Source organism: Erythrolamprus reginae, chromosome 3 (assembly GCF_031021105.1).
Source record: "Erythrolamprus reginae isolate rEryReg1 chromosome 3, rEryReg1.hap1, whole genome shotgun sequence".
Classification (NCBI taxonomy): Eukaryota; Metazoa; Chordata; class Lepidosauria; order Squamata; family Dipsadidae; genus Erythrolamprus; species Erythrolamprus reginae.
The window spans coordinates 18,765,918-18,784,350 of NC_091952.1; the positions used below are offsets into that span (position 1 = coordinate 18,765,918).

General features: G+C 41.9%; 1 protein-coding gene across 2 annotated transcripts in view; it reads left to right on the forward strand.

The window, feature by feature from the left end:
• PMEPA1 (prostate transmembrane protein, androgen induced 1) overlaps positions 1-17,800 on the forward strand; it is a 114,219-nt gene extending 96,419 nt beyond the window's left edge. The window contains exons 3-4 of one of the 2 annotated variants that reach the window (XM_070744564.1): positions 16,450-16,503; positions 16,591-17,800. In XM_070744564.1, coding sequence (XP_070600665.1) covers positions 16,450-16,503; positions 16,591-17,124 — 588 coding nt within the window. In that variant the 3' untranslated portion in view covers positions 17,125-17,800. The remainder of the gene's footprint in view (positions 1-16,449; positions 16,504-16,590) is intronic. The other variant, XM_070744563.1, reaches the window with a different exon arrangement.
• Positions 17,801-18,433: the final 633 nt, after the last annotated feature.

An 18,433-nucleotide genomic window follows, 5' to 3' on the forward strand; every position in this document is an offset into this window, starting at 1 on the left:
GGGGAAATTACTCCAAAATACCCATTTCCTCCTAATCAGCTGGGACTCGGGAGGCAGAGAGTAGATGGGGAAGGGGCCAGTTTTAGGTGGTATTTACTAATTCTTCGAACTACTTAAAATTTCTACTACCGGTTCTCCAGAATGGCAGGTCGGCAGGGAGCTGCAGGAGATGGGTCAAAGAGCCGCATGCAGCTCTTGGGCAGCGGGTTGCCGACACCTGTCTTAGTCCAAGGTCACATAACAGGCCCCTGCTTAACAACCATTCATGGTTACTGCAATTGCATGATGTTTTATGATGTTGGCGCCTAGCTTCGGCAGTTCTGTCCATCCTCAGTTATCATCAACTGAGCAAATTTCTACACGTCATTAAGTAAATTTCCAAATTTCCAGTTACCATCAACTAAGCAAATTTCTATATGTTATTAAGTAACCACAACTGCTGACTTCCTGCTGACTTCCACATTGATTTTGCTTGTGGAAAGACTGTAAGGAAGGTTGCAAACCACAACTGTGGGGTGTTGTATAGTCAGAAATCCAAGCTGGTTGTCAGATGCCAGGATAGCATTCACAAGGCTACAAGGTCCTACGACAGATGGACTTTGTTCAGTGCTGTCATTAGTTCGAGCAGTCACTGAATGAGTTGTCATTAACCAAGGACTTGATACAGCTAAGGGTTTGTTTGGATGTCTAAACAAGGGGGAAAATGTATATTGACAAAATTGAACGTGTCCAAAAACGGGCTACAAGAATGGTGGAAGGTCTTAAGCATAAAATGTATCAGGAAAGACTTAATGAACTCAATCTGTATAGTCTGGAGGACAGAAAGAAAAGGGGGGGGGGGACATGATCGAAACATTTAAATATGTTAAAGGGTTAAATAAGGTCCAGGAGGGAAGTGTTTTTAATAGGAAAGTGAACACAAGAACAAGGGGACACAATCTGAAGTTAGATGGGGGAAAGATCAAAAGCAACATGAGAAAATATTATTTTACTGAAAGAGTAGTAGATGCTTGGAACAAACTTCCAGCAGACGTGGTAGATAAATTCACAGTAACTGAATTTAAACATGCCTGGGATAAACATATATCCATCCTAAGATAGAATACAGAAAATAGTATAAGGACAGAAGACTAGATGGACCATGAGGTCTTTTTCTGCCGTCAGACTTCTATGTTTCTATTATTTACTCAGTTGTGTCTTTCTAGTAGAATACACCAGAGCCTTCACTTGTGAATATTTACTTGGTAGCAAATAAGGTTATCTCGGTGGACTGTGCGAATTGCTTCTCTGAACAAAGTTTTAGCTTCCTATGTTAGATGTCACGCACCTTGATATGGGTGAGGGAAGAATGAGCAAGATCTGTTATCCCTGGAGTGTTTATAAGGGCACTTATCTTTTAAGCACCCCCAGAAAGCTGCTTTGCAAAAACAGCATGGCTCCCTCACTTCTAAGACCGGAAGGGGTTTTGAACGCCGGAATTCTTCTATGGCTTCGTTTTCCTCTGTTTCTTTTTCACCAGGACTTTCCCTTTATAGCCCTTTTAATTTTGTATTTTCTGTTTTGCGTATTTGCATTCAAGGGGGCGGTTCTTTTACTTTACAATTTTATAAAGATGACATGTATTAAAAGCTAATTATAATAATTTATCCCAAATCTTACTATATTTTAGAATGTTTATTTTTAGTGGGTTTATTTTGTGGATCCATCCCTCTGCCACATAGATTTCTAAAAACACACAACACACACACACACACAAACCCACCCCACTAACCAAATAGTTTTCTTAATAATGAATTGAAATAAACTAGACTATCTATTCAACAGAGCAATGCAGAATCCATTGGAGCCCAAAGGGTGATATTCTCCTGTATGTGATTTCAATTTATATTTAATTTGAGGTCACAGAATGGTGTGGTGGCCTAGAGGTGGAGCTCTCGCCTCACAATCAGGAGGCTGTGGTTATCACCTGTAAAGATCTACATGGCTTAGGACCAGATTACTTATTGAACCGTCTTCTGCCTCCCACTTCCCAGCGGCCGATCAGAGCCCAGAGGGCTGGCCTTCTCCGGGTCCCATTGGCCAGTATTGACTGGCAGGACCGTGGGGGAGGGCCTTCTCTGTAGTGGCACCGGCTCTCTGGGACCAACTATCCCCGGAGATCCCCACCATTCCCACCCTCCTGGCCTTCCGGAAGGCCCTAAAAACATTGCTTTGCCGGCAGGCCTGAGGTCATTGATCCGGCCTAGAAGTGATGAATGGTGGGTTTTTTGTACTGGGGTTTTAATTGTTGTGTATTGTTTTATTATGTACACCGCCCAGAGTCCATCAGGAGTTGAGCGGCCTATACATTCAGTAAAATAAATAAAATAAAATAGATCCTAGATAGAGGCAGATATTTCTCTCTTTGGGCACAACGAGACTACAGTACATCTGCTGAAACAGTCTCCACATTGGCGATAAGAAGGGCATCCGGCCAGGAAACACTCAGCTCCATTCAGTTGCCCAACAATCTACCTTGCAAGAGATTACGGGAGGTCTTTGAAAGATGATGATGATTTAATTTTACACCACAATTGAGTGGGACCTATTGTTTTGATGTTGATTTAGGATGTGTACAAACAAGGGTGGGCAGCAGACAGGCCAGAGTGGAACGCAGTTCCACTGGCGGAAATGAAGCTGCGTACACAGCTCCAGCTGATCAGCGGCAGTCACTTCCTGGATTACTGGTTTCGGCTCGGCTCTCCTATTTTTCCCTGCTGCTGCTGCTGTGCGCTCCTCGCTTTTTTCCTCTTTCCTCCTTCCTGGCCTCGGATGAGCTTCCCTCTCTCCTGCCCGGCTCCCCTGCAGCCTCACGCAGCCACCTCCCGAGGCCAGGAAGGAGGAAAGAGGAAAAAAGTGGGAAACGCGAAGCAAATTGACACCCCTGCGAGCGACACTGGTAAGGTTGTAAATCGAGGACTTAATAGTTCACTTGAATGATGATGATCATTCAAGTCACTCCCACCTGGTCACATGACCAGCAAGCCACACCCACAAATAAGCCACACCCACAAATAAGCCACACCCACAAAATAAGCCACACCCACAGTCTGGCAGCAAAAAGTGTGGCTGCCCATTACTGTGTACAAGTAGTGTATAAAGTTGGTCCTAGAATGTTTAATCTGGACGACTTCATCCAGATCAAAAGCAGTGTAGCCTTCTCGTATGTAGAGGAGGCACAAAGCTCTTTGAAAACTGGAAAGGAAAAAGGGAAGCTCATAAAAAAAGGCTCAGCTTGTCAACCTAGTGGCAGCCTTTCACTGCCTTCACCACACAAGGCTGTCAGCTTGACATCAGCCTAAAGAACTGTAGAAGCAGATAGAATAATGCAATAGCTTTCCTCGCTGCTAAATTAAATAGACACCAGGGAGCATAAGGCAGTGATATACTCACCACTTAATAAATCTGCCATGGGATGATGAAATATAAACATTTTTACTGTATAACTGTGGTTCTGTCCTCTCTGGCTAGTAGGTGTGTGACTGTTATCAGGGCAGATCTTTAACCAAAGCAACTTGAATTTTACAGGAGAGGAGAGAAAGTACCATTCTGAATGTAAAATCGACTGCTTTGAGCCATTTGGGAAGAAACTTAAGCCCCAAACAGTGTGTTTCACGCTAGAAACAGAGCTGTTTCACATGCAAAAACATAGCCAAAGTGCTCGAAACAGCCTTTTTTTTGTGCATTCAGGCAGTGCGGTTTGATCCAAGGGACAGCAGGGTTCATGAATTTATATGCCTAAAACGATTCAGGACTAAACCTTTTGTTGAATTCCACATGTCGCTTTCCATTTGAGGAAACTCCTCACGGTCCTCCTTACATCTTAATCTTGACCAGCACGTCTTCTTGTCCACCTGATATGATGAGAAGATCCAGACATCAAGGAGGACTCCTGACGTTGTTTCAAGGCTAGTAAACCCAACAAGGCTTTTCTTGACGTATATCAAAGGCCTTTTTTCTTCTTACGCCTAACCAGGGCACAAACATAGCAATAGCAAAGCACTTCATGGCACCGGGCCAGAATATCTCAGGGACCGCCTTCTGCCGCACGAATCCCAGTGACCAGTTAGGTCCCACAGAGTGGGTCTTCTCCGGGTTCCGTCAACCAAACAATGTCGCTTGGCGGGACCCAGAGGGAGAGCCTTCTCTGTGGCGGCCCCGACCCTCTGGAACCAACTCCCCCCAGAGATTAGAATTGCCCCCACCCTCCTTGCCTTTCGTAAGCTGCTTAAAACCCACCTCTGCCGCCAGGCATGGGGGAACTAAGATACACTTTCCCCCTAGGCCTTCACAATTTTATGCATGGTATGTTTGTATGTATGATTGGTTTTTATATAATGGGTTTTTAACTGTTTTTTAATATTGGATTTTGTTGTACTGTTTTACTGCTGTAGTTAGCCGCCCCGAGTCTGCGGAGAGGGGCGGCATACAAATCCAATAAATAATAATAATCATAACTTAGACTTGCATAACACTCCACGGTGCTTTACAGCCCTCTCTAAGTGGTTTACAGAGTCAGCACATTGCCCCCAACCAGTGAAGGGCTGCCTGTCGCCGGTGCTATTGGTGCACTCTCAGCGGTCGGCGCATGCACATCAGTGTAAAATTTGGTTTCTGCGCATGTGCCAAAAAAACCAAAATATTGTGTGAGGACGCACACATTTTTGCAAGTTTTGCAGATATTTTTGCTCCCGCGCATGCGCAAAAGCAAAAATTCAACACAAAACACCAAAATCTTGCTCACGTGAGCATCCTCATGCGAGATTTCGCTTCTGGTGCATGTGCAGAAGCCGAATCTTATGTGGGGGCATGTTTGCATCTCGGTTTTTCCAACCAAAATTCCAAGCACATCGGTCCATCCATGGAGCAACCCAGTAACGCCCCCAACAATCTGGGTCTTCATACCCTTTTTTCATGCCCAGATCTGCATGACATTGCCTTCATCTCAACCTCAATTCTTGAGTGAGGCAGGCTTAAATTATTCCCTGCTGCGCCCTTGCTAAAGCAATTTATTTTTTATTTTATTTATTTATTCATTTGTCCAATACACAAATACATAGGAAGAAAAATAGACATGTAGTAATATATATAAGGGTAAAGTGAACTTAGAGGAGAGGATATATGAAAGAAAGAAAATATATATGATAAGTGAGAGAAAGGAAAGACAATTGGACAGGGGACGAAAGGCACACCAGTGCACTTATGTACGCCCCTTACTGGCCTCTTAGGAACCTGGAGAGGTCAATCGTGGAGAGTCTAAGAGTGGAGAGTGTTGGGGGTTAGGGGTTGACACAATTGAGTCCGGTAATGAGTTCCACGCTTCGATAACTCGATTGTTGAAATCATATTTTTTACAGTCGAGTTTGGAGCGGTTCATATTAAATTTGAATCTGTTGCATGCTCTTGTGTTGTTGCGGTTGAAGCTGAAGTAGTCATTGACCAGTAGGACGTTGCAGCATATGATCTTGTGAGCAATACTCAAATCGTGTTTTAGGCGCCATAGTTCTAGGCTTTCAAGGCCCAGGATTGTCTTCCCCTTTGAGGTGACTGCATCCAATGGCAATTGCAAGGTGCATCAAACCTGCTTTTGTCACCATTATATCAGATAGCATGTTGTGATTGGGGTCAGTGATGCATTTATTCGTTGTTTCAGGGCATCTGGTGCAGCCTCTGATCAGCCCGTTTGCTGTCATTGTGTTGTTGTAAAAGAGTTTTCAATATTCATAAGGGTGATAGAGCAAACAAGTGTTCCCTTCGTATTTCTTTGGCCACCCTCCTGTAGCTTCATGCAAACAGTTTCCTCCAGCAAATCCTTGTCTATCAACATAGTCAAATAGGATGAATAGATGTGACGATTTTACATCCCTTGTGGAATGGTGGGAACAATCAGTAGGTAGTAAATTTAAGCGGAGGTATCGGACTTGGAGGTGTATCAGACTTGCTCAGTAGTGTTAAAAAGCCTTGCTGGCTTGTCTGTGTTCTGCTGGGCTCTCTGGTAGGAGCCTCCCGAAAATTCAAGGGTACAAATTTCAGACACACACACGTTTGAAAATTCAAAACAATGTTCTTTATCCCAAAAGTCAAAATAAACTAAGCACTCTTTTTGTATTGCAAAGAGCACTCGTCCCAAAACAACCTGGTAGTCTGTACAATTAACCTTAAGCAGTCATTAAGTACTTAGCTAGCAGCTGTGAAGAAACTTCACACCCCTTCTTCTTCCAACGAAGTGAAGCACCCACACATTTTGTTCTGCGTTGGTTTCAAAGACGTGAAAAATCAACAAACAAAATCAAGGCACGATTCCTGAAGAACTCCGATCAGATACTCTTCCACAACGGCCAAACCCACACGCTGCTATTTATAGCAGCAGCCCTAATTACTGGAGCCCCACCCAAACACAGGTGGCCGCTCTTATCTCCTGTAATATGTCCTTACTTGGTCTCTTCTACGCAAAATTCTGCGCTTGCGTGGATCCAAAACATCTTCATCCGAATCAATGGAAGATAAGGGAGATTGACTGCCTGGGCTGTGTGCCAAGCCCCCCTCTGCCGAGTCACTCCCACCTTCTTCTTCGTCCGAGGAAACTAAACTCTGAACTGACTCTGTCGGCAATAACACAGGCCTGTGACATGTTGAAGTTTCTCCTGCATCCACCTCCCCATTCCCTGGGGCAGGAGCTGGCTAGTTTAGTGCAAGGCTGTGTAACCATTGAGTGGACCAGTTCAAAACCTACCCCATTGCTGCCAAAATATAACCCCAAAGAATCTGGAAGTCAGTATAAAGGAAGCCTCGTAAGAAAAGAGGAAAATCTGAAATTAAAAAATAGTGCCTTTGGTTCAGCTCTCTTTCAATCTATTGTTTAATCTTATTGAAGTACGGTGAAGATATGATAGATGTCAGATAAGAACCCAGCTAGAGTTTTGAGATAACAAACATACCTGCAATCAGACCCACTTTGTACCTGTTGAAGTGCCATGATTGACAGCTCCATCCATCCCTCCATCCATCCAATTTATATGGCTATCCGCCACGCAAAAAAGGGACTCTGGGGACAGATGTTTCTCCTGTCAGCTGAAGGTTAACAAAGCCAGGTGTTTAACCCATCCTTTTCTGTATTATGCACAGTACACACATAATCAGGATACATATAATCAGCAGCAATTCAGGACAGATTCCACAGAACAGGGAGCAGCGACGTGAAGAGCAAATAGTCATTTTTGCCCAATTCAAGGAGGGTGGAGGATCACACTTTTAATTCCACCTGAGATGTCGCATCCAAACCCAAGATCCAGGCCAGGATTGGTCTGAGCATGAAAATGTTTTGAAAGCTGCTATTACATAATGTTCGAGTGACATGATGTTTTTTTATGCCTGTCTTCATGGCAGTAAGTGCCACATACTTTCATTGGGCTACTCTTCAGTAAATCTAGAATTGGCTGGAATCTAGAAATCCACTCTAGAATTATAATAGATGCATGGGGCAGAAAGGCCCTGATTCAGTTTATATCTCTGCTGTGAGTTTCACAAAGTTGCAGTTATCCTAGTTTGAACTGCAGCTTGGGAAATCCAAATTGAACTCTACCCTGAGCTATAAAAGCTAAGGATAGAATAGGATAGGGTATGATAAGATTGCCAAAAACATCACCAAAAAGGCTTCAAGAATTGTTAATCTAAAATTACGTAGCTTCTGCTCCTGTAATCTCACACTACTAACCAGAGCACACAAAGCTTTCACCAGACCATTCTTCAATACATCTCATCTGTCTAGAACCCACACCGCATATCGGACATAAACACTCTAGAAAATGTCCAGAAATTCTTTACTAGAAGAGCCCTCCACTTCTCCACTCACAACAGAATACCCTATGCAACTAGACTTACAATCCTGGGTTTAGAAAGCTTAGAACTACATTGCCTTCAACACGACATAAGCCCATAAAATCATCTGCTTTAATGTCCTTCTTGTCAATGACTACTTAGCTTCAACCACGACAACACACGAGCACACAACTGATACAAACTTAAAGTAAACCACTCTAAACTCGATTGCAGGAAATACAACTTTAGTAACCAAGTAGCTGATGCATGGAACTCACTACCAGACTCTGTAGTATCATCACATAACCCTCAAAACTTTAATCTTAGACTATCCACTGTTGACCTCTACCGATTCCTAAGAGTCAGTAAGGGGCATGCATAAGTGCACCAGAGTGCCTTCCGTCACCTATCCTAATGTTTCTCTTTTACGAGTATCATAGAAACATAGAAGACTGACAGCAGAAAAAGACCTTCTCTTCTGAAGTTTTTGCTAACACAGAACTGCCAAGTATCATGTATATAAATATTGTTATATCTTTATATACCACCAATACGTACTTAACTAAATGAATAGAATAGAACAGAACAAAACACAACACAATAGAATAGAATTCTTTATTGGCCAAGTGTGATTGGACACACACAAGGAATTTGTCTAAGGAGTATACGCTTTCAATGCACATAAGAAGAATAAAATACATTCATCAAGAATAAAAAGATGCAATACTTAGTGATAGTCAAGGCTACTAATAAGCTATCAAATCATACTAGGAAACAAAGAAAAACAATATAAATTGAAAGATGCAAACGACATGAATATAGTAATAAGTGGGATGAGAGATACCGGTACTAGTAAGGAAGAGAATAATAATAGTAATACAGTCTTAGTAAATTTTTTGACAGTGTTGTAGGAATTAGTTCTTAAGCATAGTGATGGGAAAAACTGTCATTGTGTCTAGTTGTTTTGGCATGCAGTGCACTTCCTGGGTGTTTTTGAGCCAATCACTACCTCTCAGTGTGGCCTACCCTATAGGCTTATTGTTTGGGGAGAAAATGGCAAGAAATGCTATTTAGGCTGCCTTCAGTTTCTGGATATTCTGGATATGAATTAATAAGCAAACGTGACAGTCATCTCTATATACATGTAGAATGACTGCCCTGGAACCTTAACCCGAATAAGAACTGAATGGGATAATTTTGCGGGAAATTTTCATATATTAATGCATTGCTTGTTTACTTTTATTTTATTTTTAAATGAAATCTTCATCTGGTGAAACAGAGAATTATTTCTTGCCATCTGGAGGTACATCCTCTAATTTTTGGTACACTGCTTATTGTTTATGTTAAATTAAAAAGGGAAACCAAATTTTGGGTCGCACCTGACTGTAATTCCGCAGAGGTTCACAACAGTTTTCTGAAATACAGATTTTTTTTTATTAGTTACATCAGTCGAATGCGGCAACTTGGATTAATACGCCGTATGAAATCAACGCTGGTAATCCGTTATCTTTCACTTCAAAGGGAGTCCCTTATCTTATACAGAGGCATTTTTGTGACAAGATTTGCTATAAAACAGAAGGAAAGAGGAAACATCTGGAGCGGTTCATTTCCATATAAATCAGTTCCTTTCCCTTCTTAGAGTAGCAGCATTGCCTTGGGGGCTTATGAGTGCAGAGCAGAGTTTTAAAACACAATGGAACAGAATGCATTTGATAGGCATTTGATGCCTAAATATATTGCAAGACAGGCTGGTACTGTAGCCTGTCTATTTCACGGCATACTTTCACCTTTGAAGCCATCTTAATTTTAACTTCTTTTGCCTGCATGAGGCACATCACGGAGTGCAAAAATAGAAGATTTTTTTTTCATCCCTCCAGAGTTGATTTTGGTTTGGGGGAAGTGATGTAAAACTTCATGCACAGGAACAGGATATAATACAGCATTCTTTATTTTTCTCTACTGACCTGAACAGATTAGCATCCTGTCTCTTGCTGTACTTATAACTTTAGGAGTTTCAATCCAATTTGCATTCATTATGCAAAGTTTGTGTAACTCCCTGATTGCGTGATAATTGCCAATTATCAGGTAGTTTGGTTTAGATGCACACCAATAAATTGGCCACCCCCCTCTTCTGGTTTCAAATGGCGGTACAATTTTCATCTTTGCTAATTTTCTTTTAAAGGCATGCATGGCCATGCAATACTTGATTCAATATGCTGCAGATCCTGAAGCCTGAATGAAGAAGAGGAGAACTCATTGATGAAATATCCCTGAGGAAGTTCAGATTTTGGATAAAGGGAAGAAATTCCACATCTTTTATGGAGCTAGAATATGAACATTCTAAGCAAATGTCACAGCTTAAAGGGGAATAAATGATTAGATTCCAGTGCATTTGAGCTTAGCAAGTACTAAATTGTCCTTAATATATTCTACAGCTCCCATTTTAACCAGTGCTCCTGATAAAAGTCTCTCTTGTGATTTATAACGTTCTAGACCAGAGGTCCTCAAACTTGGCACCTTTAAGACTTGTAGACTTCAACTCCCAGAAGTTGGGGGGATGAAGTCCACAAGTCTTAAAGTGGTCAATTTTGAAGACCTCTGTTCTAGACATTTGTCTAAAATTTAATGACCAATGCATTTGTATTGCGACTCCCAGCTAACAAGGCTCAGCAGGGAAGAACTGTTTTAGATATTCATGGGAAGCAAGGTGTAACAGTATGGAGTAAGCTTTTAAATATGTGCTAAGATGCTTGCTTTGTCTTATAAAAGTTCCTATTTTGGGGGGAGAAAAAATTGCAATAGGAATTTTCCAGTCCCTGACAAAAAAAACCATTAAGTGCATTTCAGTGAAAGAAGACACAGAAATAATAGGGAAATGGAGAATTTGGAAAGAAATCACACTCATTTCTTTTTGTGTCTTTCTACTGCTAATTAACTAGAGGTTAAGAACAAAGGATACTTGAGACTCATTATTCTTAATAAAAGCCATGGATTGAGCTGTCTTGCTGAAATCTGGCTTCCACCAATAAAGAATGGTGATAGAAACATAGCTTGCCATAAAGGCCTGATTACTTAACCAATATATTGAAAAAAGCAGCAACATGAATATGGAATTGTGTTGATTTTTTTTTTTGTCTTCAATGACTATTTGTTTTCCTTTGGCTTAATCAACTTTATGGGGCTGCTATGAGGATTGAATAGAGAAAATACAGGGATGTCACCTTGAAGAATAACAAGATTAAATACTTAGATATTTCAATAAGTGGTTCTTTTCGTATTTTTTTTAACAATGCCCTCAAATCAGGGGTGAATTGCTCCTGGTTCACTCATGCCTATCAGTGGTTGGAGAGCCGGTTGCAAAGAGAGCGTGAGGCTTCTACCCACCCACCTGGACACTGCCATTTAGGTTCTTTTACACTCTGCACATGCATAATACACTGACCTATAAAGCCCTTCATGGCACCGGACCAGAATATCTCCGGGACCGCCTTCTGCCGCACGAATCCCAGCGACCAGTTAGGTCCCACAGAGTTGGCCTTCTCCGAGTCCCGTCAACTAAACAATGTCATTTGGCGGGACCCAGGGGAAGAGCCTTCTCTGTGGCGGCCCTGACCCTTTGGAACCAACTCCCCCCAGATATCAGAGTTGCCCCCACCCTCCTAGCCTTTCGTAAGCTCCTTAAAACCCACCTCTGTCGTCAGGCATGAGGGAATTGACATTTTCCCTCCCCCTAGGCTTATAAAATTTTTGCATGGTATGCTAGTATGTATGATTGGTTTCCAAACTGGGTTCTTTTAAATTAACTTAAATATTAGATTTGTTTACATTGTATTGTTGTTGCTGTGAGCCGCCACGAGTCTGCAGAGAGGGGCGGCATACAAATCTGATTAATAAATAAATAAATAATAAATAAAGTAACCCAAAATGGCGGCGTCTGGGCAGGTGGGTGGAGCCTTGTGCTCCCTTCGCGACTGGCTCTCCGATGACCGATAGGCATGTGCAAACCTGCCTCAAATTGTATGTTGCAGATCAAAGTGTGTTTTGAAAAGAAGTAGTTTTCCAAGAAGAGTTTTATTTTGTTTATTTTATATATTCGACTTCTGTGCTGCCCAGTCCCAAAGGATTCAGGGCGGCTTACAATAATAATATAAATAGAAATACAATAGATACAGAGCAATAAAAAGAAGTCGAATATAATCTAAGCTATCTAAAATCCCCATATTAAAAGAACCCATTTAATATAAAGCAGTCATAATCCCATACATATGTTGGTATGTCTCGGCGCAGCTAGGCTACCGACCTTCGACATACGCTGAGCAGAGATTAAGGAAGAGTGTGGATGTGTGATACAGCCAGTAACGACACAGATTTAGTATGCTGAATAAGTATTATTTACATATATACATAAAGCAGAAATAATCTACAAACTGCACATAGCAAGCACTAAGCAAAATACACTCCCCCCTCAAGGTAAAGGCAAAAGGTGAATGAGCTATTGATTTGATTTGATTTCATTTCATTTCATTTCAATGCCACCCCTCTCCATAGACTCGGGGCGGCTAACAACAATAATGAAACAACATATAACAAATCTAATATTTAAAATAATTAAAAGACCCTTATTTAAAAACCGAACATACACACAAACATACCATGCATAAATTGTAAAGGCCTAGGGGGAAGGGAATATCTCAATTCCCCCATGCCTGATGACAGAGGTGGGTTTAAAGGAGCTTAGGAAAGGCGAGGAGGGTGGGGGCAATTATGATCTCTGGGGGGAGTTGGTTCCAGAGGGTCGGGGCCGCCACAGAGAAGGATCTTCCCCTGGGTCCTGCCAAACGACATTGTTTAGTCAACGGGACCCAGGGAAGGCCAACTAACTGGTTGCTGGGATTCCTGCGGCAGAAGACGGTCCCGGAGATATTCTGGTCCGATGCCATGAAGGGCTTTATAGGTCATAACCAACACTTTGAATTGTGACCGGAAACTGATCGGCAACCAATGCAGACTGTGGAGTGTTGGTGTGACATGGGCAATTCACAGTCATCGTCAGGAAAGAGAACTGGCGTCCTCTTATGGCTAACCAGCCAAAGTCCTTAAAGTGATATTACAACTGTAAATGTATAGGCAGTTTAACAGACATGGCAATCCCAAATAACAGTATTTACCATGTACTAACATATACCATTCATGCAATGTGGCCCTGACAGTTGTTAATTCATGCCCCCCCAGTAAAACCAGGTCTTCATGGTCTTACAGAAGGCCAGTAGGGTGGGAGCAATACGGACATTGGGGGGGGGGATAGTTGGTTCCATAGAGCCGGGGCAGCCACAGTGAAATAAATAATCACTCACTTTCCTTAATTTCCCCTAAACCAGCATTTCGATTCGAAAGCTACACACTACTAATGAATGCTTATCTATTTTTAATATTCCTGTGTTTTAAAAGAAGGTTGTAGAGATTAATGTGATACCCCTCCTTTGCAACTCAGAGAGATCTTAAACCTATGAAAAATGCAGTTTGAATTTTGTCACATTCGAAACCTTCTGAAATATCATTAGACAAGAATCTGTTCTGCCATCTTCAACTCTTAATATAACCACGGTCTCTTTATTACGCTCAATATTATTGATTTTACAGCAACCTTTTTTCCTTCAGAGTGCAAAATGGTGATCCCCAAACTTCTCCACAATAAGCAGGACCATTTTGCAAGGGAGGGGTGGATGTTAAAGGATAAAATTGGTAGTTTAAGCCTTGTGTAGGATTGTAATACATGTGAAACCTCTTCATTCCCCAAATAATCTCCACTCACAAATTCATAGCTCTGCTTACTTTTGAAAGAGGTCTTCAAAATGCTAATTTAGTATGGCTCTTCTGCTCTACAGGGTTCCAGGCATTATTTGTATTTACATGCAACCTTGGGGCTCAGGTTCTCTGCCACTTAGCTTCCCTAAAATGGATGGCATTCACATCTGGAGACCTTCTTTATTGAGCCAACACCTGCATGGTGGATAGATCACTCAGCACACAGGAACAGGTGTTTTCAAACCTCTACACCAGTGATTTTCAACCTTTTTTGAGCCGCGGCACATTTTTTACATTTACGAAACCCTGGGGCACATTGAGGGGGGGGGCTAAAAGAATTTTGGACAAAAAAATCCTCTCTCTCTCTTCCTCCCCTTCACTCTATTTCTTTTTCCCTCCCTCTTTCTCTCACTTTCTTTCTCTCTCTCTCTCTCCATCCCTCTTTCTTTCTCTTCCTTCCTTCCTCTTTCTTGCTCTTTCTCCTTCCCTCCTCTTTCTCTCTCTCTCTTGCTTTCTTTCTCTCTCTTGTTCTTTCTCTCTCTTGCTTTCTTTCTTTCTCTCTCTCTTGCTTTCTTTCTCTCTTGCTTGCTTTCTCTCTTGCTTTCTTTCTCTCTCTCTTTCTCTCTCTCTTGCTTTCTTTCTGAGCTTCGCGGCACACCTGACCATGCCTCGCGGCACACTAGTGTGCCACGGCACACTGGTTGAAAAACACTGCTCTACACTACCACAGTGTATGTTGGGTTTAAGAAAGGTGGACTGTACATTAAAATGAAATTTTGTTCCAGCAGTGGTTCTCATCCTGGAGATCGGGACCCCTTTGGGGGTCAAAGGATCATTTCACAGAGGTCACCTAAGACCATTGGAAAAGACAAATTTCCCATGGTGTTAGGAACTTTTCTGGCACCTTTTTACAATCTGACCAATCAGATGTTTACAGTGGGGGTGTCCCTCTGACCTTCCTGCCAATCAGCTTAAAGCTTTATTGGGAGAATTGGCGCTAGACCTTTGGTTGGGGGTCACCACAACATGAGGAACTGTATTAAGGGGTCACAGCGTTAGAAAGGTTGAGAACCACTGTCTCAAAGGGTCACCACCTCCACTATACACTACATAAGCAAGACAAAACAAACGAACAAACAAATATATTGGAGGTGGTGACCCTTTGTGAGCTGTATGCATTCAAATTGAAAGCAGGAATCCATCCCAACAACGTTTAATCTAATAGCAAAAATCTACGAAGTCGTAGAAACGACTAAACTCACATATGAATTACAGGACAAGGATATGGAGGATTTTCATAAAACTTGGGACAGATGGTATATCTGGATTGCAAAAAACAAACTAAAAGAAAAGAAAAATGGGAACTTAAAAACTAAATTGAGAGAGAAAAATCAAATTGATATTAAGAGGAAATATTATTAATACAAAGCACTACTATACCATTGAAAAAATGAAATAAAATGGATACATTAACAGGAAAACTAATAGGATGTATATATATGTAATATGTTATATGTAATAACTATTAAAAGGAAATAATTCCTTTTTTACTATGTATGAGCTGCAAACCAATTATGCCACTATTTAAGTGGTATTGATACTAAGATAAGATACCAAATGTTCCATGTATAAAGCAGGATGCTTTCTTCTTCTTTTTTTGTTGTTGTTGTATGTTATATGTATATATTGTTGTTTTGTTGTCTTTTTGTTCTATTTCTGTTTTAATGTACATACAGTGGTACCTCGGTACTCGAACGCTTCCTTTCTCGTACATTTCGGATAACGAACAAAATTTTCGGCAAAAATTTGCTTCGGTATCTGAACAAAAATTCAGATACCGAACAGCCAGAGAAAATTTTGTTCATTATATGAAATGTAATCCCGGCAGCTTCAGGGGGCTGAGGAGTTCTCTGAGAGCTCCAAGCTGCAGGAAAGGTGGGGGCTGCTGCAATCTTGGCAGCTTCTGAGGGCTCCTTTCCTCATTGCTTCCTTTTATTACCTGTAAGCAGCTTCAAAAACTTTCTCCTTCCCTGTGGAATTTAATGGCTGCAACACGCGGCGATTTCCCTTCCAGTAGCAAGAGCGCCGGGAACGTCACGTGATGAAGGGAAGCCGACGGAGCCATCTCAGCAATTGCTGCCGCTCCAGCAGCTTCCCTTCATTACGTGACTTCCCGGCGCTCTTGCTACTGGAAGGGAAATCGCCGCGTGTTGCAGCCATTAAATTCCACAGGGAAGGAGAAAGTTTTTGAAGCTGCTTACAGGTAATAAAAGGAAGCAATGAGGAAAGGAGCCCTCAGAAGCTGCCAAGATTGCAGCAGCCCCCACCTTTCCTGCAGCTTGGAGCTCTCAGAGAGCTCCTCAGCCCCCTGAAGCTGCCGGGATGGCAGCTTCTGGGGGCTCCTTTCCTCATTGCTTCCAGCAGCCCCCACCTTTCCTGCAGCTTGGAGTAGCGAATTTATTTATCCCATTGGAAATAAAGAAAATAGATTTAATTGGTTCCCAGCGAGTTAACAGGGGCTGGGAACCAATTAAATCCATTTCCATTATTTCCTATGGGATAAATAAATTCGGTACTCGACCAAATCGGTTCTCAACCACAGTTCTAGAACGGATTATGGTCGAGTACCGAGGTACCACTGTATTTAAATAAAGTATTTTTTTTAAAAGAAATTTTATTTTAATGTATGTCGACTAGTGTACTTTCAAAGTGTCAATAAAGTTATTATTCTATTTGATTCTATTTGATTCAATTCTAAAAACATGCTGTCTTCTCTCCACTTTTTAGGATGGCAGCTTATGGCCTTCGGAAAGCACAGTGTCGGGAAATGGTGTAACAGAGGTAAGGAATGGACTTGAAAGAGAGGAGACAGCCCGGCTCCTTGGTCTGCATGGCAACCTCATGGTTTTTCCTTTTCCTTCTCTCCAGCAGCAAGTCTACACCCCGAGGCCTACCGACAGGCTAGCAGTCCCATCCTTCCTGCAGAGAGACCGCTTCAATAGATTCCAGCCCACCTACCCTTATATGCAGCACGAAATCGACCTCCCCCCTACCATCTCCCTGTCGGATGGAGAAGAGCCGCCTCCTTACCAGGGGCCCTGCACCCTGCAGCTCCGAGACCCCGAGCAGCAAATGGAACTCAACAGGGAGTCGGTCCGAGCGCCTCCCAACAGAACCATCTTTGACAGTGACCTGATAGATCATTCCGTCTACGGGGGGCCCTGCCCTCCGAGCAGCAACTCGGGCATCAGCGCGACCTGCTACGGAAGCAACAGCCGGATGGAAGGGCCTCCTCCCACGTACAATGAGGTCATTGGCCACTTCCCGGGATCTACGTTTTACCAGCACCAGCAGAACAACAGTGGGGTGCCTTCATTCCCTTCGCCTTCGCCCATCAGCAATCTCGAGAGCACAACGATGTGGAACAAGGAGAAGGACAAACAGAAAGGGCACCCTTTTTAAAAAAAGAGAGAAGAAGAAAGGAAAGGAAACACTCTGCACTTCTTGATAAATAGGAGGGGAGGTAGAATATGGAGATGGGGAGGGGCGAGTGAAACCACCTCTCCATCTCTGTGTAGTATAAATATTTACATGTTATGTTTGGTCTGAATGCACAAGCCAACAAAACTTGCAAAAACATTTCTTTGTTGAGCTCCGTTAGGAATATTTTGATTTTTCCCCCTCCCTTTCTAAATAAATCTACAGCAGTCCTTTCCCGCCCCTTCCTCCTCCTCCTCCATTCTCCCCCTTCCCCGTTTTTTGTATCTAGTTGAACCGCGTGTGTGGATGCTACAACTTTTCTTTGTTTTCTTTCATTTAACTTTAAAGATTGAAAAAAAAATATTTGCACAAAAACACTTGTTTAAAAATCTGCAATATATATATAAATATATATATTAAAAAAAAGTAAGAGAAACTGTATGTGTGTTGGGGTGGGAAGCAGGAGTATTTTTATATTAGAAGAGGCCTATTGAGGGGAGGAAATGATTTGTTGTGGGGGGTTTGTTTTTCTTTCTGAACTTAGAGAATATGAAACATGGCAACTTTTGAGAGCCATCTCAAGAAAGCATGTATGAACGTTGTAAAAAAAAAAGTGAGAAAGAGAAAAACAATAGGAAAAAAAACAAAAAAAACAAAAGCAGGGGTTTAGAATTATTTATATAAATGTTGAAATTTTGCACTATTTTTTAATATAAATGTGTCAGTGCTTGTGTTGGTTAGAAATCTCTTAATCTGTCTACCATAAAACTGTTGACGAAAGTGCGTTGAGGTCTGAATAGATTCATGGGAGCCGGGGTGGTTGGGGGGTGGAGCTTGAAGGAGGACCGCATCTTGTGCAAAATTTTCTTTTTTTTAATTCTTCACAGTCACATAACCCTCTCTTAGACCTCTGGTAGTTCCTTGACACCTATCGACAAGTACAGACAGATGCCTATAAAAGAGACCAGAACCTATCATGTACATGTATTTCATTAACTGTGAAGGGGCTGAGCATGTATAAGAATTGCCCCTTTAAAGAAATGAACAAGGTAATGGCACCCAAGTCCCATAGTTTCCCCTTCTGTGCTTGAAGGTGTGTTTCAAAAGGGGAAGAGGCCATTTCTACGCCTGTGAGTATATGTTTCTCCATTGTTGTATTTTCTTAGTCCTTTTTTTTCTTGCACTCGGGGGTTCATTCCCAGGCTTGTCAAGCAGCATAATGCTTACATAATCCTACATTCCCTATGAAATCATTATGCTTTTTTTTTAAAGGGAACATTTAACATGTGAA